This window comes from Emydura macquarii, unplaced genomic scaffold (genome assembly GCF_026122565.2).
Source record: "Emydura macquarii macquarii isolate MOO-44397 ecotype Brisbane River unplaced genomic scaffold, CSIRO-AGI_Emac_v2 contig_2897, whole genome shotgun sequence".
Lineage (NCBI taxonomy): Eukaryota > Metazoa > Chordata > Testudines > Chelidae > Emydura > Emydura macquarii.
The window spans coordinates 36,666,883-36,688,882 of NW_027133034.1; the positions used below are offsets into that span (position 1 = coordinate 36,666,883).

The 22,000-nt window shown below is 37.8% G+C and overlaps 1 protein-coding gene across 3 annotated transcripts in view; it reads left to right on the forward strand.

Moving 5' to 3' along the window:
* SKIC3 (SKI3 subunit of superkiller complex) overlaps positions 1-21,521 on the forward strand; it is a 67,273-nt gene extending 45,752 nt beyond the window's left edge. For all 3 annotated transcript variants that reach the window (XM_067568666.1, XM_067568668.1, XM_067568669.1), the window contains 11 exons: positions 2,409-2,630; positions 3,558-3,630; positions 4,035-4,088; positions 4,205-4,316; positions 7,244-7,372; positions 9,626-9,747; positions 11,912-12,070; positions 15,177-15,329; positions 17,000-17,130; positions 18,323-18,446; positions 19,870-21,521. In XM_067568666.1, coding sequence (XP_067424767.1) covers positions 2,409-2,630; positions 3,558-3,630; positions 4,035-4,088; positions 4,205-4,316; positions 7,244-7,372; positions 9,626-9,747; positions 11,912-12,070; positions 15,177-15,329; positions 17,000-17,130; positions 18,323-18,446; positions 19,870-19,947 — 1,357 coding nt within the window. In that variant the 3' untranslated portion in view covers positions 19,948-21,521. The remainder of the gene's footprint in view (positions 1-2,408; positions 2,631-3,557; positions 3,631-4,034; positions 4,089-4,204; positions 4,317-7,243; positions 7,373-9,625; positions 9,748-11,911; positions 12,071-15,176; positions 15,330-16,999; positions 17,131-18,322; positions 18,447-19,869) is intronic.
* Positions 21,522-22,000: the final 479 nt, after the last annotated feature.

Genomic DNA, 22,000 nt, shown 5'->3' on the forward strand with positions numbered 1-22,000 from the left:
GTCTAAAGGTTCTACCTATTATTTAAAAAAAAAAAAAAAAAAAAAGTGCATTTTTCCATCATTTGTACTTCACAAAATTTGGTTTACCGAGATGTTGGAGAATTTTTTTTTCTTCCATTGATTTGCAACACAACATAGAAGTAAGATATTAAATTTTTTACCTCTACTTAAATAATCAATACTAAAACAAAACAATAGGACCCATATATTTAGGAACCTTTTCACATTCTATTGCTAAATTATAACAGGCAGTGTGTCCTTTATATTCTATTTATTTCCAATTTTAGGAGGTGACTACCAAATAAAGGAATTCTTATCATCCCCACATTCTGACAGTTATTTGTTTCCTTTTAGTTTGGTCAGATACCACTGCAATGATGATTTTTTTTTCTTGTATCAGGGCATCCTGAATTTGTGCAGTCTCTTGTGATGTATAGTTTTTTACATCAGTTTTTCTAAATCTCTCCCATTTCTTCATGGAAAGCAGTTCTGCTTCTGCATTACTGCTGTTCAGAGCTTTCTATAAAACTACTAAATATATGCATTCATCTGACAAAGTGGGTTTCTGCCTACGAAAGCTTATGCCCAAATAAATTTGTTAGTCCTTAAGATGCCACAGGGGTCTTGCTGTTCTACTAAATATAGCTACTTTTGTACTTGTTTAAGCAGCAATATAGTTAAATGTTTAGAATTCTCTTTATAGAGATGAAAATTATTTTGAGTAAAAGCAATTATTCCATGAGGCTCTGATTCTGTATTCATGTTTTTCCTGCAAATTGATGATAAAGTTTCACCAGTAGTGGGTAATGCACATACATTTCATTTTAACTTCCTCACCTCCTTGCAGCACTTGGCACGTGTTTCCTCAGAACAGCTTCATGGAAAGTGTAACATATTATTAAGTATGTGCAACAGCAGGACTAATGTACTGACTAGACTGCAAATTCTCTCCCTTCTTGATTCCTGTTGCCATAGCATGGAGTTGCAGTAGTCATATTGGTGGTATTCATGGCACAGTGCAGACTGCTTAATATGAGATACTGATGATAGATGTAAATATTTCTTTTTTCCCTTCATCCGAGCTTTTATTTTTTAACTGGGAAATACATATAGCCTGTACCCCGAATGCTGTCTCTGTTCAGATTTTACTACTGAAACAAGATTTTTTTTAACTTAGATGATCTTGGAAAATTATATAGAAATTTTGCAGCTACCTGAAACACAGTCTTATGTAAGAGGAAATTCTTTCCCTGGCAAAGATTTGATCCTTCTTATTCTAGAAAATCTAAATCAAAGCTCTTGTAACAAAATTATTTACATCAGATGTCAAATCCTTCCACCACCTCAAAAAACAAGGGGAGACAGGGACGCAAATCTTTCCACTCCTCTTCTCCCCCCCCCCCAAAAAAAAAAAAAAACCAAAACAAAAACAAAAAACAGAAAACCAGAGCTTAGTTTCAAAGCAATAAATGCCATTGATTTTAGAATTACAAGATCCTATATATTACTGGTTTGCTTCAAGAGAAAGTAGATGCATAGGGTTGAGGAGATATTTGTCTCCATTATCATTTTTTTTTTTTTTTTTTTTTTGCTACTCTTTTAAAACAAAGATAACTAAACATGGCTGATCTTTGCCAAGCAGTAGTCGTGATCTATAAAAGCTGAAACCCACAACTCACTGTATTTAATCTTATCTGAAGGACTTAAGAATATTGATCAAGGACTGAATTTGAGAGTCCCATCATGAGAGGCTATTAATTCAGTACACCACCTTATTATTGCTAGATTAGGAATTCAACCATCCTGTGAGCCAAAGAGGATTTTTGTTGCTCTGAAGAGGTAGTTACAACTTGGAGTGAATCTTGCAAGTAAATTGCTGTTTGTTGTTAAACAGCACTTACAAGAAGTGGAAGTAGATGACAAATCCTGAAAACTATACTCGAGGCTAATATTATATTAAAGTGGTTCTCGACCAGGGCTATGCATACCCCTGGGGATATGCAGAAATCTTCCAGGGGGTACATCAACTCATCTAGGTAGCTGCCTAGTTTTACAGCAGATTACATAAACAGCACTAGCGAAGTCAGTACAAAGTAAAATTTCATACAATGACTTGTTTATATGCTGTATACTATGTAAGTATAATGTAAGTACAATATTTATATATCAATTTTATATATCAATTTTACTTATGTGGTAAAAAATAAGAAAAGAAGCAATTTTTCAGTACTAGTGCGCTGTGACATTTTTTGTATTTTTGTCTGATTTTGTAAGCAAGTAGTTTTTAAGTGAGGTGAAACTTGGGGGTCCACAAGACAAATCGGACTCCTGAAAGGAGTACAGTAGTCTGAAAAGGCTGAGAACCACTGTTTCATTACGTAATAACCTGTTTTCCATTGTATTTACAGCTCTGTATTAAAGGAATCTAGTACAGAAAGTCTGCAGGCTCTGTGCACTCTAGGTCTGGCAAAGCAGGATGCTACCCTTGCAACAGCAGCACTTAAAGAATTACTGAAGCACAGAGAAAGGAAGGATAATGTTTCTGAGAGATGCCTTATTACATCTGCTGTCTGTGCACTGCAAGGTAGAAATGTGGGAGTGCAAAGGCAAGCTTCCAAAGCTGTCCATAGGTGTGTAGTCTGCATTTTGTATACTAATAGCCATTAAACATATACCCTCAGTGCAAATTGTCTCCACTTTTACTACATACCACTGTTTGTTTCTATGTATCTTAGGAGTGACAAGTGTCTTTCATTTAGATCTAGTCAAATGGCAGGAGCTTCCTTTATTCTTGCATTTTTTTAAATACTAGCATGAACCTTTTAATGGGATCAAATTGTTTGTTTTACTCTGTGTACCACAGTGTAATGTGCCCCTATTTGATAAATAGAGTTAAGGTCAGTGTGTGTAGCAAACTTCTGTGCGCTCCTTGTGTCCTGTCTCTGGATTATTTAATAGAATTTTACTGATAAAGCTGTAAAAGGTCTGCACTGCAGCAGATTCTTCTCTTCAGAGATCCCTGAAGTTTTGTCTAACATAATTTTAAGTGGTTTCTCAGGTAGCTGATTCCATTAGCTAAATGTTTCTCATTAACTGAAATGTGGGGGGGAGGGGAGGGTTAAGTTTCAAGCTGTTGCTCTTGGCTATTCCATTAATCACCACCACGTGTTTCAGACAGCTATCCTATTCTTCTCTCTTTCCAGATTATTTTAAATGTCCTTATACCAGAGGAGGTTTCTGATCTTTAATAACATGTCCCTGTTGTTTGTATTCTCCCTAAAATATCTGTCTTCAGTCCATCTAAGCTACAATTTTAGTTTTTAACAAGTGTTTCAACTTCAAAGATTTTAGAATTGTATATGTCCATTCACTTTTGTCATAAGCCAGGGAAGCGGTTTGCATAATTTCTAAGAAGACTAGAGATATAAGAGAGTCGATTACAGTAGCTGGTATGAAAATAGATGCCTACCCATGCAGGATGTGACATGCAGGATTCACATGGTTAAGTACAACTCTATACGAAATGCAAAGCTGAATACCCTTAATCTCTTCCGCAGTAACCCAGATGATCCTGCCCTTTGGTCTCTTCTATCTCGACTTGTTCCTCTGTATACACCACAAAATGCAAAGGTAAGTATATTGCAGTGCTCATATATTAAGCTATGACCATATGTAAGCAACATATATTTATCTTTGAGTAGAATCCAGTAATTAAAAACCTGATTTTAACATGCTATTGTACACTAATTAACAGGAACAATTATTATGATTGCATGCACAATGGCATTTCTGACAAGTTGCATGCACAGCTATCTTTTATGTGTATATTTCAAAAAAAGCGGTGATGCTTCCCTTAAAATAAATAAAAGCATTATGCATCAGCTTGGAAGAGAAAATATCTGAATGTGTAAAATTAGTCCATTTTTCTAGTCAAGTTGTTCAAAATCAGAAGAATGATCCTGTCATTTCAACATTCTAACACAACCTCTGCGTTAAACAATAGTGATGTCATCTGTTCAATGTTTATCTTGTAGGGTGGAGCAGTGGCAGGAAAAGTTGCTCATATACTTGATTTAAACCATGGAAAGGTTTGTTTTTCACTTCAGACTTTCTAATTCAATAAATAATCCTAAAGTGAATACCTTTTGACTTTTTAAAAAAGCAACATTGAAGCACTCCAATGTTACCTATTTTTCATGTGTAGAAAGCCCTGTTGAATACTGCAGTTAATCAGTTGGCGGTAGGATGTCATTCAGCTGAAGATGAGAAAAACAATGCACTGAAGGATATCCAAAAGGCAGTCCATCTTTTTCCAGGTGATCATTACTCTATCACAAACACTCATACTGTGTTTTTACTTTAAACTTGTATTTATGTTAGACAGGAATGATATATTTCAGGAATAGTCCTTTGATCAAATTAAATAGAACTAGCTTTCCAGAGACAGTTTGAACACATCAAGGGAAGGTAAGTGCTGAAACTGAGGCTCACTCTGAAAAGGGAAAGTTCATCTCCTAGTGGAAGGGGCGAGGAGTTGTTTCAAACACCAGTCACAAAATTCAGACACTCAGTGAATGATGATCTGCTGCACTGATCAGGGAAGATCTATTCATGAATTTTTAAGAGTTTGGGTTGCAAACTCTATTAATATAGTGCTTGGTGGTTAGTACTATAGGCAGCTATCCTATTAGCAAATGGTAATCTTCATTGTTATATAAAATGCAAAACTAATGGTAAGATTATGAAATCATGTACTTGGAAGCCAAATGTTAAATTTCTTCTGCAGTGTTAATGCTGTGGTATGCATTAACATAATACACAAAAGCTTAATTATTTTTAACCACTTTATCCATTTGGCTAAGATTTTGTATAGTGAGTATTTGCCTCTAAGCTGAATTTTTGTTTGGAAAACTTCATCCAGAACAAAAAATTCAGCTGTTTCTGAAAATAGGGTTAGGGGGAAATACATTTTTTACCATTTTAACAAAAAATTAATTCTGGTGATCTTTTCTTTGAGGAAATTTAGCATCCTGTGCTTTGGAGTCCAGGACATGAAATTTGGCAGCAGAGTGGCCTTTGTGTGATGGATGTGCCTTTTTGCCATCCCTATGAAAACTTGGCCACATTCAGCCAAGTTTTAAGCCCTAGAATAAAACCTAGTTAGCTCTTGCTCATAGAAACTATGGACATTTTAGCTGCTAAAATCAAGAAAGATTCCATCCTCACTGAGCATGTTCGAGCCTCTTGCAGCTCCTAGTGCTGACTGGACTGTGCAGGCACCATCACCACAGAGCAACTTACCATGCTACCTTCAACCTGCCCAGCTCCAGAGACTATTGCACAACAATATTTTCTGTTCTCACTTCAGTTACCATGCTAAGGTTGCAAACACAGGCACTCAGAAGTAAGAAATGCCAGAATCAGGCATGCCTGAGCAGCCTTAATTTAGCCCCCTTGTACGTATGCATTATGATACAGTAGTTAATTACATGGGACCCCTGCAGTGTACAGAGTGGACGGGTGCTCACTTAATGATCAGCTAATCAACACTGTTTTCTGTCTTCTCGGTTCAATGTGTGGCCCCATGCCACACACTTAGTAACACTTATAACTTCCTAGGTAGGTGAGTGTTGGTGTGGTGTGGTTTGTTTGGTTTTTTTTTTGTTTTTTTGTTTTTTTGAAACCAAACTGAAAAAACAAATTCCTTCAAGTGGTATCATATTGTCACCCACATGGTTCATCAGCAGAGTTGGAACCTTAAGATCTACTGCACAGACCTCTGCCACTTGAGTTAATAGCACTAGTAAGTTGTCATCCTCTGTGGACCAGCATTAGAAGGACTTGGGAATTTGCCAGTGTGTTTCACAGGTACTGCTACCTACCATTCCCTGGAGCTTCTTAAAACTTTCCCTCCATTACGTTACATTAAAATGTTATTGCCAATCTAAAAGGGTTCTCTGGGACCTACTAATATCTCTGCTAGTACACAAAACTTCTCAAGCACTTAATGTGGAAGATGTTGAACTGGATTCTATGATATGCTCTAGGAATGATTTGAAGGAAGTTCTCTGGCCTGTGTTGTACAGGAGGTCAGTCTAGAAGATCACATGGTCCCTTCTGACCTTGGAATCTCTAAAGTATTTATTTTCTAATGAGCCTCTTATCAACATCCGAGTGCCTTATTTTGTGCTTACTCATCAATAAAACTAAGTTCTGACTGTAGAGTGTGATGCATGACCCAGAAATAAAAGCTTGAATTTCCAATCTGACAGCTAAGGAATATGGAGTCTTTAGGACTTTTATTCTACATGTAAACTGAGAAACTTGTTTTTTAGCCATTGATCCAACAAAAATGTATCTCTACAATGTCATTTTAATCACTTTCCAGAAGATAACTGTACATGAAGCCATTAGCGCTTTCCTGTAAGCATGCTTATAGTGAAATATAAAGAGAGTGCTGTTAAGAGAGTGAATGCATTTTCACTTCTTAAAACAATCCCATTTCATTAAAATCATTTTAAAAATACCCTTTTCACAAGATTGTATAGGACAGTTACTTTAATACTGCTGAAGAAGGAAAGATGATATTTTTGCATCAGAAGGTCAGTGGAGTTCTGGAAACAGATGCAATATTAAATGGAATGCACTTTGTATTATGGTGACATGCCAAAGTAGCCCTTGCATGTCTTATTGTGGTATCTACATGAAAGCGGAGTTGAGTTCTACAAAAGTCCCACAGAACATGCTCTTGCATAACATAATATTACTGCACTAGCTAATATAGGAAAATGCAGTGGTGGGTTTTTTTTAATTGGTGCTCTAGTTGTCAAGTTTTACCTTCTAGTCCTTGTCTTATAATACTAGAACCTATTTAAATTCAATTCATTAGGCCTTCGTCTGTCACTTAACATACAGGTGTAACTCCCATTTAGCTCTCTTGCATCTGAGAGCAGAATTAGGTTTGAACCGTTGTACTGATTACAAAGACAAATAGACATTTATGTCCTGTGTTCTTTTCTTTAAAAAAAAAAAAAAAAAAAAAGTCGTTGAGGCCCCTCATCCCACCAAAAGATCCCGGTTGGTTTCTTTACCTGATTCTACCTGTAATTTTCTTGTATAATTTTTTGTGGGTCCTTTGTCTGCTGTGATGTTCGCTCATATCTCAGTGGAAGACTCCTGTAAATGGCACGCTGATAATATTGAAAATATGGACAATTTAAAAAAAAAAACAACTTCTTTTCAGATGATCCTGCTACATGGGCAGTGCTAATGGGTGCCTTACATGCTGAAAACACTGTTGTCTATTTGAACAACGCACAGCCTAAGAGAACAGACCTAGAAATGATGCTTGTAGCCACAGTTTCAGCCAAAAGTAAGTTGTACAAAACTTTTGAATGTTCATACTTTTCTAAGAGGAAAAAAACCTTAACACTTCATGTTTGTGTTTTATTTTCTTATAAATCCATCAGTAGTTGTCCAAATAAAATTGATTAGAAAAACATCACTCGCTTATACTAGTTGAATGCAGGCTGGTAGTGACTCTCAAGCAACTAATATTCTTAATATTAAGTTGTGCTTATATTGCTTGTATACAAGGGCATTGTCACATATTTTAACCCAGCCTTATTTATAAACTAGTATGTTCCCAGACATACATTTTTGGTTTAGCTAGAGTTGAATTGTGGATAGATATTGACAATCTTAAGGGGAAAATGTCTAACTTAACTACTTGATAGACCACTTTGGCTCATGGTGAAGAGTACTAACAACTCATTTCTTATTTCTATAACATATATGGATTGTCACTGTCCCTTTACTGGGTTGGGACTCAGCTGCACCTGTGCTAGACTTAGTCTACCAACGAGCGGAATTAATATAACGGTCACATGACAGGGCACATGTAACTAAGTACCAGGTATGCTGGGGGTTGTAAGGGCAGCCTGTGATCATTCAGTGAGTACAGACCTGGGAGTGAATGCTTCGCTCAAAGCTTAAAAAAATCAAGAAAAACATCCAGGAAAGGATTAGTGAGGAGGTCTAGGCTGAGTAACTCTCCAGAGCTCCTAGGTAGAAAGCCTGGAAAAGAAATATGGAGGTAGCTGGGATCTGCTAGGAGAAAAGGCTCAGCAAGTTGGGCCTAAAACCTGTATAAGGATGGTGAGCCAGCAGGAAAGACTGGATGGTAGATTTATCTTTTGGGAGTCTGATTTATTAACAAAATTCAAAAGGGGAGAATTAGGGAGAACACTTTGTTGTGTATTGTGAAGTCTGATTTAGCTGGGAAAAAGGGAACTGAGGCAGTAGCAGATTCAGACGCCATTCCACCTACCCACATAAACCCAACTACCGTTTTACTAGGAACCAGAAAATCCATCTCCTTGGGTCTCTAAATAGAGTGAAGGTTCTAGTCTTCTCTACCTCCTCCCTATATGGCTTTTGGATCCTGTCCTTCAGAAATGGACCTGGTGCACCTCTGACATTGGAGGCCACTTTGTGTTACTTTAGTCTAGTCCTTTTTCATAATCACAGTACCATAGTGAAACGTGTAGAAAGTATATTACATTGCCAGTTTTTAGACAGTGCTGTGAATACTTGTAATAGGATCAGTCAGCATAGCTCTGAAACATTCTATGACTATCATTCCAAATTAAAAAGAAAACAAAAAACCCTTTTGCTGTGATGATGTTCTTTGGCTTTCTATGAATATTCTCTCAAACAACTTTTTGCCAAGGAAAACATTCAGAGGGAATGTTAAGCAAATAGTAATATATTGTTGAAAGAGACTTTTTTGAACTTTAAATAGCAATATTTGTGCCAGAAACCTGATTCTAAGAGGTACTTATCCAACCCTGGAACACACACAATACCATGTAAATTGTGTCCATATTTTGAATATCAAATACTCACAATGATCTGCTTTGTTTCTAGACTAAAAGTTATTCAAAATCATTTATCGAACTTCTACAGACTTAATGCATTTAAGAAAAAAGTTTTAGTGGATAATTCACAAATGGAAAAGAAGCTAATAATTACTCAAATTGCTCATTAAGTTCTTGCTATAGTACTTCTGAAATACTAGTATTCTTGGTAAGATGGGCAAAAGCTACAGGGTCAGAGCTAAGGTTATCTACAGAATCTTAACTCCAGATGTCCTGGCTTGAAAACATTTTTTTAAATACTTCAAAGAACTACAATGGTCTGCTATTTAAATCAATACATTGATACACTATGTACTTTATGCTAAAGAAGTTTTTGATGTGGGGTAGCCAACCTTTGTTGTACACTGTACCTGTAACTTCCATTACTGTAAGGCTAACATTTGAATGACTTTCCATAGTATTTTGAAAAATTGACTTATCTAAAATACATGCTTCAATTATTTTATCAACCCTGCAAGTTGATACCCATATTTTTAAAACAAAATAAAAACTCTGCTCTTTTTCTAAGTCTCTTTTTTTAATGTGCCTGCTAGAACTAGGGAGTACTGTCACTTAGCCAGTCTGACCGATCATCATGAGACTCACTAGGTCTTCTTTAATTACCCAGGGCTCAAGCCTGATATGTGGCAGCGCACTAGAGCACATCAACTAGCAATACATTCTTAAATGTGTGTTTACATTTACAGCTAAAGAAAAGGACCTTTCAGCTAAGTATATCCAGGCTCTTGAAGACTGGACTCTTTGTCAGGCTATTACTGGTTTAAAGGAGACTGGAAGAATTACAGAAGCAGAGGCTCTCTGCACAAAGGTACGGTTACTACCACTGTCATCGCTGCTTCATGACTTTGAGTGGAGCATGAATTCCTATGTATTACATATATAACTGTTGCTCCTCTACTGTTTATAACCATCTATTGCAGCAGAGCACAGTCCAAATGTATAACTGACTTTTTTTCATCTTTTAGAAGAGGAAAGACTATTCTTTATCAGTAACTTTGTAATTACATTTAAACGTACTGACCATTGGTTAAATAATTGTTCACTAGCGCCACGTTCAGTACATTATAGCACAAAAAGCCGCCTTCAACCTGATCTTATATCCATCTATCTTCATGTGCTTATTTTCTTGCCCCTCCCCACATATGCCAGCAAAAAATAAATTCTTACAAAAGGTCCAAAGGCATTTTCTCTAGGCGGAAGTGCCATTGGCTGTGTTATGGGATGTGACTGGGTTGCTATGTACTCAGTCGCATCAGTTATTCACTTCCTAGCTCACACTCAATTTTCAGTATCTTGACTGTAATCCAAAGTGAAAGGTACCAATCACCTGAATTATCACAAGTGTTTTGCATTAGGTAGATGGTAAAAGTTCAGAAAATATCTTACTAATATCTTACTTTTGTGATCTCTTATTTAAGTCTTACTGAGACTAAAACATTGAGATTCTCTTTTGAAGTGGCATGTGTTCATGGTAATGGACAGAGAAGGCTGCCAGCTCGGCACAAGTATTTGCAGAGCAGCCCCTAGATCTAATATATAAGCCATTCACCAGACATTCCAAAATAAATACCTAATTCTTAGCCAATGTGGCCTGTGTACAAAGGCTGTTGCTGCTGTGGGGACCCAGTCAGCTGCTTTATTTATGTATCACCTTATCTTCCTCTCCCTCCCCCCCATCTCTTTTGAGATGCTCTTGGCTACTGCAAGTTCAGTTGATATGCCACATTTTGAAGCGAAGAAATTGTCTTGCTTGTCAGTTTTCCTTCAGTCAGCATATCCATTGACCTGCCTGTACAGGAATATCTTGAGAGTTAGTTTGTACATATTCCTCTCATGGAAATATCTGTAGAGTTTACTTTTTTAAAACATTATTTAAATCTCTCTATGGTTGGATAGTACTCCTTCTCCTTGGGAGGAAGTTAAGTATGTCCTCTTGTTCTCTGTCCTTTGATAGCTCTAACCACTTCAAGATCTGCAGGAGGAATCTGACTGAGGAGTGAGAATCAGGAACATACCTATCCGTTTTTCTTCTCTGAGCTAGGCAAGACTATTTATCTATGTGAGACCACTTCTTAGTTACTGAGGGTAGAACTGCTGCAAATACCAGTCTCTGACTAGGAACTAAATTGCATCTACCAGACTCTTGCCACTTGGAATGTGTTTGGCTATTAAAAAGTCTGTTACATATGCAGTCCTTAATTCCCAGAAGGGGTAGGTACACCTTTTGCTCCAAATAAATATCCTTTAAAAAGTAATTTGCGTTGAACTAGGTCTAAATGTGTACTGATTTGGACAGTAAAGAACAAGTCTGTAGGTAATAGTTTGGGACTTCACTGCTAATGTAAAGAAAAGTGCATGTATTAGAGCCACATGATGGCTGCTGTTTTATTCTGAAATCATTCCTGGAAGGAGAAGAGTGCATGCATGTGTGCAGCTTCTCCTTCCCCCACCACAAAATAAATGGGGGACACTGCCCTGAGAACTCACGAGTCCCTTGAGATACGTTTAAGACCAGTTTCAGCCACATGATGGCTCTGTGCCTCTACACCAGCTTTGGGACTCCTTCTCTCCTCTGACTGCTGGGCACCATAAATTCGTTAGACTTCTCTGCCTTGTTCTTCCCCTCCACCTTGGACATCTGCCTTTCAACCCCACCTGTAAGCATGGGACAGGTGCAAGACTTTGGACAGATTCCTTCTGGGACTTGAGAACAATGAACATTCCTTGTCTACTTCCTTGTGCGGATCCATGATCCTTCGGACAGCTTTTGGGAACCTTCCTGATGTACAGAACAAGAGAGATTAATACACAGCAATAGTCTGCTGCAAGTGGATTGTAAGGAGGTGGCAATTCTTCTCTCATATTTTTCTGTGCAAAATGAAAAGTACTAATAAGAATGTTCTCAGTATTTGAAAATATCTTCTAATAATTTCTTGCATGTAATTAATTAATTAAACTGTCTTTGGTTTTAGGGTTTAAAAAGTTGCCCTGACCACCCAGCTCTATTCCTGCTTTTGAGACAAGTTCAATGTAAACAGCTTTTGCAGTCACACACAGAGCTTCCAGATACCATCTTGGAGGAACTTCATAAAACTGTCATGTCCAACTTCACTTCAGTTACAGCGTGGCATGTAAGTGCACACTTTCAATACACATCCCTATTACAGTAGATTATCTGAGAAGGGACTCTTTGAATTAACATTCCTCCTCTTTGCACACTATAGCTAGAGATATGTGAGTACTAGATAGTGATCTCAGTTAGAAAACTGAAAGTACATGGTGCTTCCTCCTTATGAAGGGGACTGAGGCAGGGAAAGTATAAATTTATAGGTTAACTTAATTAGCTAAACATATGTTGTCAATTTTTGAGTTTGACTTCTAAATCACAAGTCCCCAATGAAACATTGTAGCTTAATATATTATATTTAGTAGGCGCAAATAAATGGTTCCCCAAAACACTAAAGCGTGTTCCTTAACAGTGTGCAGAAAACTGGATATGTGCTGTCCTTTTGTTTCCTTCTGTTTGCGCACTCTGCACAGTTGAGTAACTCTTTCCTCTTGTTCAAGAGCATCAAAACTATCCCCTTCCCTGGCACATTTTAAAAAATGCTTGTTCTTTCCTTTCCTTATTACTTGAAGAGAGGATTTACTTAGGGTTGCCAACATTGTATATGGAAAAAAAAGAGCTATTTTCTTAGCACCTCCGCCCTACCCCTCCTCCCAATATTATTATTATTAAGCAATACTTGCCTACCTTCTCCAGGGGTATTTCTTGCAGCTTTTTGAAGCAGCACCCGATCTTGTTGTACAGAGATGAGAAAATAATGGATCGTTGGCAACCTCATCTAACACACTCTATTGCTGTGAAAGTGCTATAATTGATGGGGGGGGGGGGCGGGGGTTGGTTTGGTTTGCTCTTCAAGCACCACTTCCAAGCCAGCCTGTAGGCCTCTCTGTGATGATGCAAGTTTGTCAGACTGCCAATGGGGGAATTCGTATCGTAATTAACACCAGTCTTGCAGCCATAGGTGGCTTTTCTCTCAGCAAGTATCCAGACATATAGCAGGAGGGGACTTGTATAACTCTGTTAAAAGCTTAGTTCTAGATACGTTTAATGTTGCATTCAGCAACCTGCCAAAAGAGTGTGTGGCTCTTTTCAGTTTAGTGTGTATAATCGTAATGCCTTGTGAGTAAGCAACTTTTGTTCTGTTGGAATATTGTACAAGCTCAAAACCCTAGAATTGGGAAGACAAATCAAGGCTGAGAAACATACCCTTGTCTACTCTAGGATTATGCTGAAATGACAAAAGCCTTTTGTCTTTACTGAGATGTGCAGGCATTATTTGTAGAAAGTGTGTGTGTGGTGTGTGGTTTTTGTTTTGTTTTTTGTTTTGTTTTTGTCTTCATTGAGCGTCTGAGTATTCTCTCTTTTGTGGGTCTGAATGCTAAGTGGGATGCACACTGAGACAGGAGTGCTCTCTCAGATGCATATCTGCTAGACTACATCCATCACTATCTGTACATCTTCTTCTTTCCCATTCCTTGATACTCAAGATCATAAGGAAGATCAGGTGGGACAGAACAAATATTATATTAATGGCCCCAGTGTGGCCTTGTGAGCACTGATATCTAGAATTTCTATAGCCACATATCCCTTCCCTATGTTTCTAGACCACCTGTTTCTACACCAGGGGAGGATTCTACATTGCAGCCTAGAGACATTCCATTTTGCTTTGAGGATAACCTGCTGACTAATGAGGACGGGTTTTGCTTTGAGAGGGATTGGGTGGAGAGGGGTATGGGCCACTAGTAAAGGATTAACCCCATCCCAAGCTGGAGTCATTAGGATCTTAGGGTACCACCAGAGCATTATACCAAGGTGGAAACCTGAGACCATCAAATCTCAATATATTTCCTTCCCTGTGCTCTTCCTTTTAAGGAGAGTGGTGCTATAGTCGATGTTTAGCTAAGAACTCCTCACTCACCATCCACTTGGTCAAGTGCTACTTACTAATCTCCGCTCTCAAAATAAAAAGAGAAGTTACTAACTAGTAATCATTCTTCAAGAGTCCTCTCTGTGCATTCATATTACACACCCACCTTCCCCCTCGACTTCAGTTCTAGGTAACATCAGGATTCTGCAGTTGGGGAGAAGGAAGGTTGCTTATTAACCTCCCAATGGACACTGCTTTCAGACTGTTCTGCAGCTTAATGATGGGTGCAAAATGCCACAAGTGTGTATACAGAGGCTCTTGAAGAGAAACCCATAGCAAGTGCTTAAAATTGTGCCCCTGCTCTCCACTATGTGAGTCATAAACTGTGCCAGTAGCAATGGACCAGGGGAGAGGGATCATCTGGGAAATCTTTTAGACTAAAATATTAATTTGTCTAGATTCTTTTGTTGTTTAATGGCTGCTTCATGACCTTACGGAGAGCTTTCTGTACAAGCACAAGTTACTAATGTTGGCACATCTAGTGCATATATGCAAGGATTTACAAACTCCTGATTTCTTTTGCACCAATACATTTTAACGTCACTACAAAATAAGCCTCAGTTAGGAGCTTACTCTGCTGTGCTGATGGAGCAAGCAGAAGGATGAAAACACTAGGCTAGTCTGACATACCTATTTCCATTCCCATCTGTAGCTCCTCCAATGCGAACCTTCTGTCTCCAGAAGCTGAGTGTTGTCTGGCAAAAAGCATAACTACATATTTTCATCTGAATTCAAGTTGTAAGATTTAATATTTTTACTTCCTCTTCTACAGTAGGATGGGAGATCCATCTTGTTCAAGGGCAGAAACTTTCTAACTTGTCTGAACAGCTTTCTGCCATTCTAATACAACTGTTGCTGCCAATCTAGGTGCTAGGTGGTGTGCTCTGTTTCCCAAAAGATCGCTTAGGTCACCAGTGGCAAATGAATTTGGCAGCCTCTTAGTTCATGTCCAGATTCACACAACTATGAAATGGTTGGCCGTGTCTGATAAGAGACCTCTGCTGTGAAGTAACATGGCTATAGTACTAAAGGACTGTGGTGCACTGACAGATCTGTGCAGGCAAACTTGCACTCTCCCTTCCTCAAGCCAGTGTTCTGCTCTAAAATAACCTACAACTAAACATGCAGAAAGATCAACTTAATATATTCATGAACCTTAAATTTGCATTGTCAAAAGTACCTGAATATTCCGAAAGTGTGGTAGTGCTGTTTAAAACAGGTCATACTGGTTTTCTGTTTTCAGTGGCTGGCAAAAGTGTACCAGTCACAAAGAATGATGGTTGCAGCAGAAATGTGCTACAGAAAGAGTCTACAGCTGGCATCTCAGCAGGGCAGCTGGAACGGGAAGTTATCAAGTTTGCTCAGACTAGCTATGCTTGCATTGGAAATCTGCATGGTAAGAAAATCACAAGTATAATGATAAAATGAATTGATTTAAAATGTAAGCCGTCTACTGTTATCTAGCTTTGTAATCTCCCAGATGAAGCCCTTCCATAAACTGTAGGGAACTATGACTTTTTTGTTTTTTTGTGAACTATTCCTCAATAGTTAGCAGAAATGATGTTCCTTATTTCATAGTAATAGAGTGAATTGGGTTTATTCCCAACCATAACTTTAAAAGACTATGGATTGTTCTTTAAACTTCTCTCAAGGAATGCTTTGTTTCTAAAGGAAGAATATATGGAATAATCAACTAAGACCAATAAACTTGTAAAGAGACTAATTCTGCCCTTAAGATTTATTTTCTAAAACTAGATTATTAATTCCGTCCTCCAAACTGACTTTAGTGTAATTGCCGCTTCCAAGACTCTTGGCATCACTGAACATATGACATTTGTCTGAGTTGCATTCATTCCGTTTTATTATTTAATTTTTATTGCATTAGTGCCTAGAGGCCTCAGTCAGGTTTGGGGCACAGTTGTGCTAGTTGCTGTACAAACCCATAGACGGTCTTTGCCTTGAAGAGCTAAGGAAAGTCATTCTAATCTTTCTAGTCATTCTAATCTTTACCACAGCAGAACCTGGTGGTGCACTCTATCAATCTCTACATCTTTGTATGCTTTTATTTGACTGAAGGAATGCAGCTCTCACTTACACTTCAGACTGTCTTGCACAAGACTAGTGTATGATATATTTGAGACTGTTTGTTTAGTATATTTCATACTGATCAGTCTTTATAGCTGATTAAATTCTTTTGAAGCAAATAAAATCAGCCTTTTAACAAACCTTTCACTACGCACATTCTCTTGGCATAACCAGAGCAGTTTACAAGACAGTTTCTATTACATACCTTTGTTTGCTGTCAGCTTTATCTTTAGCATAGTTGAACCCACTTAAATCGCATCCACTCTGTGGCTAGGTTCTGGCACATTTTGCTGTCTTCAGTTATTTCACTTAGATGTTAGTAACAGCATTGCAGTCTCTTACAGTCTTGAATCTCTGTTTCTTATCTTTCCTAGTGAAAACCTGTGCACTTCATAAAAAATCTGTATTTTACTATATTTTCTGTCTTGCAAAAATTTTACCAAATATATTCCCGTTTCTCCAGTAATCTAATTCAGTGAATTTGGCAAACATGATTTGCTGAATAGTGGCTCAACTAAATAAACATCAACTTAGAGTTGCTGTTTAAATTATGATTTTCTGTCTTGTCTCTGCATATGTGGGCATCCAATGTGGATGAATTTAATCTCTCCAGTGTAGCCTTGCAAACTTTCATCAGATATACACAGTCATACATTTTGCTCATGCTTAATATAATAAAGTAATGCTATTTTACTTTACTGCTAAAAACAACTCTGCAGATCAATGGCCCAGTAGAATTTTGCAAGACTGCTGTGGAAGTGTTGAAATAATGCAATTCTGGCTTTCCAGCCCTATTCTACGGAGAGATTTAGAAATCAAATTTAAAAAACAGGAAAGCTTAATAATTAGCAAATTTGCAGAATTAAAGTCTTAATCATGTGCAGATGGTATACCTGCAAATAAACATTATCTTACACTCAGTAAAACATTTTGTCCAGTAACGTAGTTATTGACATGTTCTTGTTATCATTTTGGTGATAGGCTAACATTTCAAATGATCACTGGCCATCCTTGGTTCAGGAGGCAACAACTGAAGCCTTGAAACTTTCCTTCTGCCCACTGGCTGTTCTTCTGCAAGCGCTGCTACAGTACAACCGCAGAATGGGGGCGAGGTATGTGTTCTCTACAATACAATGTACTCCACAGAAACAGTGCCTGGTGAAAGGGAGAGCATGTGGCATGCCTTAGTCCAACTTTAAAAGCTGAAAAAACAGTTGAACCAAAAGCAGTAGTATTTATAGTTGAAGTTTTTTGTGGTGCCAAAGACAATTATAGCTTTTGGCTAAGCAGTAGTTCTTTTTTAAAAACATCCAAATAAACTAAATATCCAAATAAAAAATATCTAATATCTAAATAAAAAATCCAAATAAACGAAATATATTTTGACTTTTGCAAGAACTATCTGATGAGTATTGGTCGAGTGGGATTTTAGAAGGGAGGCAGTGTCGTTCGTGGTCTGCAATTCTGTCCAGTCTCAAGTAAGATTCAAAAGAAGTTCTCTGCCCCTCTTTTTCCATACACACATTTGCAAAAATAGGAATGCTAGTACCAGTGCACTGGCCAAATTCTGACGTGGGTAACCATTTAATGCCTACCTGAATTTCTCCTTGGATATCATTTTACTGACTTTTCACTTCTTGCCAGAAAATTGTGTAATGCTGTTGCAGTCTATAAAACAGTTGTTTCACACTAAAGGGGGTATGTGCGTGCGTGTACACGTTGGTTATACAAATAAACTTTACTAAAAGCTTTTTGGATGCTCACAAGACTGGTGTTCTAGTAGCTGCTTCCCTAAAGCATCTATGATATCTTAAAGGTTTATATTATAGTTAAGCAAGAACAAAATGCTTTTTAGGATTTCAACAGGGTAGTGCTGCCCAGATCATTGAGTTTATGGAACAAGCTACTAGTGTAGCAAACGTGTAAATTCCACTAATGTTGAAATTAATTTCTGGGTTATTTATAGTGCATTGTTCTCAGGGTAGCTATTATCCTAAGTGGAAATAAACTTAATTGTGCATCACTATGTACCTTCTGGAAATTGAGGCACTGCTGGACACACAATTTGAGAGAAGGGAAGTAGAAATAAGGAAAACTGGTGATAGTAATAACTATTGCTGTTGGCTGCAAGACACTTGATTGTTCATGTGAATTTCAGCTAAGAGGACACTTTGGTTTAATCACTACAGTTAAAAATAATTCTGGCTCTTCCCAGGTATGTAGTTATAAAGAATAAGAAAATTGTTATTAAATGTGACACACTTCTAGAGATTACTCAGTATTGAAACTTATTTTTGTTCCTAGGGAGACTCGTCGAATGTTGGAAAGAGTGGTGTATCAGCCTGGGTATCCAGAAACCATAGTATCAGTTGCACGCTGGTACCTCCTAAGACATTTATATGCCAAAGATGATTATGAATTAATAGATGTAAGAGTCAGTCTCTAGCTGTACAGATATCTATACATACATACACACACAAATGCCAATCATGTTGTCTAGCTTTCTGTGCTAGTCCCTGTTTATAGAAATATTTACGGTGTGTGCCATGGAATTTTTCCAGAATTTGGGAAACAAAAGCATAATACACTTCCAGCTTTGTGTGGAGCCAGTGCTTCAAATCAAAGCTGCTCCTTGCATTGTGGCTGTCGGGTAGAATCAGCATAACTAGTGGTGACTGAGACTGGATGCTGGCCAATTGTTCATTTCCATCTTGTTTAAGACTGAGTTCTTACAGTAAAAACTTGGTTTTTATCCAATAGTTATATAAATGTTTCTTAACAAGTTATCAGCCCCAACACAAATGCGGACATAGGTCAAGACAGACCGAGGAGGGGAAGGATATTTGCTTTAATTACCATTGAATGTTGTCTAAAAGCAGTGTAAAGAGTAAATGTGCATGCCTCCAGAACATCCAAAATGGCACTTGAGAGCTTCTTTCTGAAACCTTCAATTGTGACTGTAACATTAGAAGCAAGATATTTGCTAACTGTGACTCTTAAGGGAGTGGTGTCAAAAGTTCCTGCTCCAAAATTCATTAAATTTTAAGATCGCATTTGGGGCAAAAGGCATCTGAGTCCCCTCTTTGACATGCATTATGAGACACATGATAAAATAGAGTTGGCAATACAGAATTCTTCTCCATATGATTCTGGTGTGGATTCGTTGTACTCCGTTCTGAGCAATCTTTACTAGAGAGAGAGACTGACAGAAAGCTCAAAGAAGAGTAATAAAAATGTCTACTGTAGGGATAAGGAAGGATATCCTTAAAGTAAAATTAAGTTACGTAGAGTTTGGCTAAGTAACCATAGAGAATGCAGAAGTGGCAGGCAGAATGAACATCTATAAACAGTAAGCAGGAGAGTTCTTTTTGAATCGTATGAAGGCCTCAAGTAGGAGTCATAGAAATAAATTCAGAATGGGAAACCCTAAACTAAATGTCAGGAAAAGCCTCCTGACAGTGTTGTATAAGTAGGATGTGAGAGAGCCCCCATCACTTGGATCATATAAAGTTAGACCTGCAAAGCACCAGTAAGTGTCTTGCAGAGAGCAATCATGCATTGACAGGCCATATGAACTAGTAGGTTTCTTCCATCTTCAGTATCTGATTCACTGCCAGGAGGAAACTTAGTTGGCAAACTGACTCTCAGCCTCAAGCAACAAATTATGTACTGCATTGCAAATGGTTGCCATTTAGTTCTTAAGGCATTAAGCAAACTATTGCATAATACTGAAATATCCCATTTATCTTTGGATATTTGGGCTGCTTGGGTTTTTAGGGGAGTTAGCTAGGAGAGATTCAGATGTTTGAGCATCACAAATAACTTTTTTTTTTTTTTTAATTTTCCCACAGGCACTTGTAGCAAATGCCAAAGCTAATGGAGATCTTAGATCTCTGGAACTAGACAAAAAATTATCAGCATCTGCCTAGCATGGACTACTCTCAGTGGGCAACCAGAAGGAAAAAGTCAGAGGAAATTCATGAAATCTAATTCACATCACCATCCAGCAAACCTCTTTGTTTGTGGTTTGTTTTTTTTTAAAGTCAAAATAATTTTTTGTTAGACTAAAGCAAATTGCTTTAAAAGCAATATTTTTTTAGTTGGACACTGCCATCAACTGATTTTCCTTTACTTAAATGAACTTGAGTTTTGTTTAACTTGTATTGATTAATTTATGTTGTACTGCTGCAATGGAGAAACTGATGGGTTTGTGGTTTTTTTTCCTGTTGGAGTTTACTGCAGATGTTCTTGTTCCTCATATGGACAATGCTTATTATTTTGCACTTGCAATGGTGCAAAGCGGAACAAGTTTCTACTTTTTTAAACAAAGCCTTAACAGTTGTCAAAGTAATATGCAACTTCATATTTTATTTAGTTATTCCCAACTGTTGTAACTTGCAGAAATCTAAGCTTTCTATAACATTCATTATATTACAATTGGGGCTCAAATACATTTGCAGCTCCACGTGTAGTTCTGGGAGGCAAAAAATATTTAACAATATTTTTCAACTGATTAGATTGCAGGCAGGAGGAACCAGATTTCCACAACATACTCTGGTAAAGGAAAATATAAATAATACTGAGATTTTGCACAATGATCAGGTCCATGGTTATATTTATAAATGTATATGGCAGTTTGTATTTGATTTTTTTGGTAACCCTGCTGTTTGTTTGTTTGTTTTTGTTTGGATTAATCATGATAACAGTTCTTGACACGTGATGCAATTCTGCCCTTTACTTACATGTAATTAAAATAAAATGCAATGATTCTAGTCTGTTTTGTTGAAAACAACTAGGAACTTACTGTATGCAGCATGTATATTTCAGCGTGTGGTAATTTTCAAATTTTAACATTGCTCTTAATTTCCTTAAGGGAGAGGATGGCAAGCGTCTTCTTCTATTACCTTCTCCTGCAAACCTCCATGTAAGATACTATCTGACCAATCACCTTAAGGAAAGTTAATGTATACTGAATGTAGCTCCTTCTGGAGGAAAACAGTAATTGCTTCTCTCTAGGGTCCACTCTCCTCTGCAGACTTTGGTTCTTGGCTCAAACTCTATAGGGACTGAATAGGGGTTCAACTCTTAAACCTGGCTTACCTACATTATGTAGTGTTGCACTGTCACTAGTCACCATCCTGTTTCTGCCTCCTCATTTAAAGTTTAAAAAAAAAAACGATGTGAATTCCATGCTTTTATGGTTCATATCAGTTGTCACTTTGGCAATAATCTTGTAGGATGATCTCATCACATCATACAGCCGTAGCTCTAGGATTTTAATAATTACTCTGACTAGGGCATTGTGGCCTAGGGGGCTTCTTGAATTCCTCCATTTTTCTCTCCCACAAGCTTCCCGTGCGCCACCCTTCCATGCCCCCTTCTGTTTCAGCAGCGCTCTTCATTTGCTTTTCTCCTCTGCCAGGGTCCTGTCTGTGTGCCCTCATGATAGTCTCCCATTTTCCCCATCAGTGTTTGTGTCTACATACCAGCTGCTCTGTGCACTCCTATTTCTCCCCCCCCCCCCTTCTTATTTTGTCTTTATCCAACTCTTTCAGCCGGTCATCACTTTCAAACTGTATTGGGAGGATCAGCAGAGCTGACGTGGGAGGTATTGTTATGCAGTCATGTGTTTAAAAGCTGCCATCAACCAGTTTTTTGATCTGTGGACAATGCTAGAGGCGGTTGGAGCTGCTGGCTCTGCTAACCAGCTGCCAGAGGCTCTGCCTTTCCCTACCTTTCAGTTTTATCAGGCTACAGGCAAACATACAGAGAAATGCTGCTGAATTCAATGTGCGACCTTATTTCACTCAGCCAATAAATCTAACGATTCTAATCTATTCTAATGTGAGGGTGGGGGAATAGGAGAATGATGATTGGAGAAATTCAGTTTTAGTTATCAATCATATAACTGCGGTAATATCTCTTGTTAAGCCAAATTCCGTTGATGAAAGAGACAAGCTTTTGAGCTACAGCGAGCTCCTC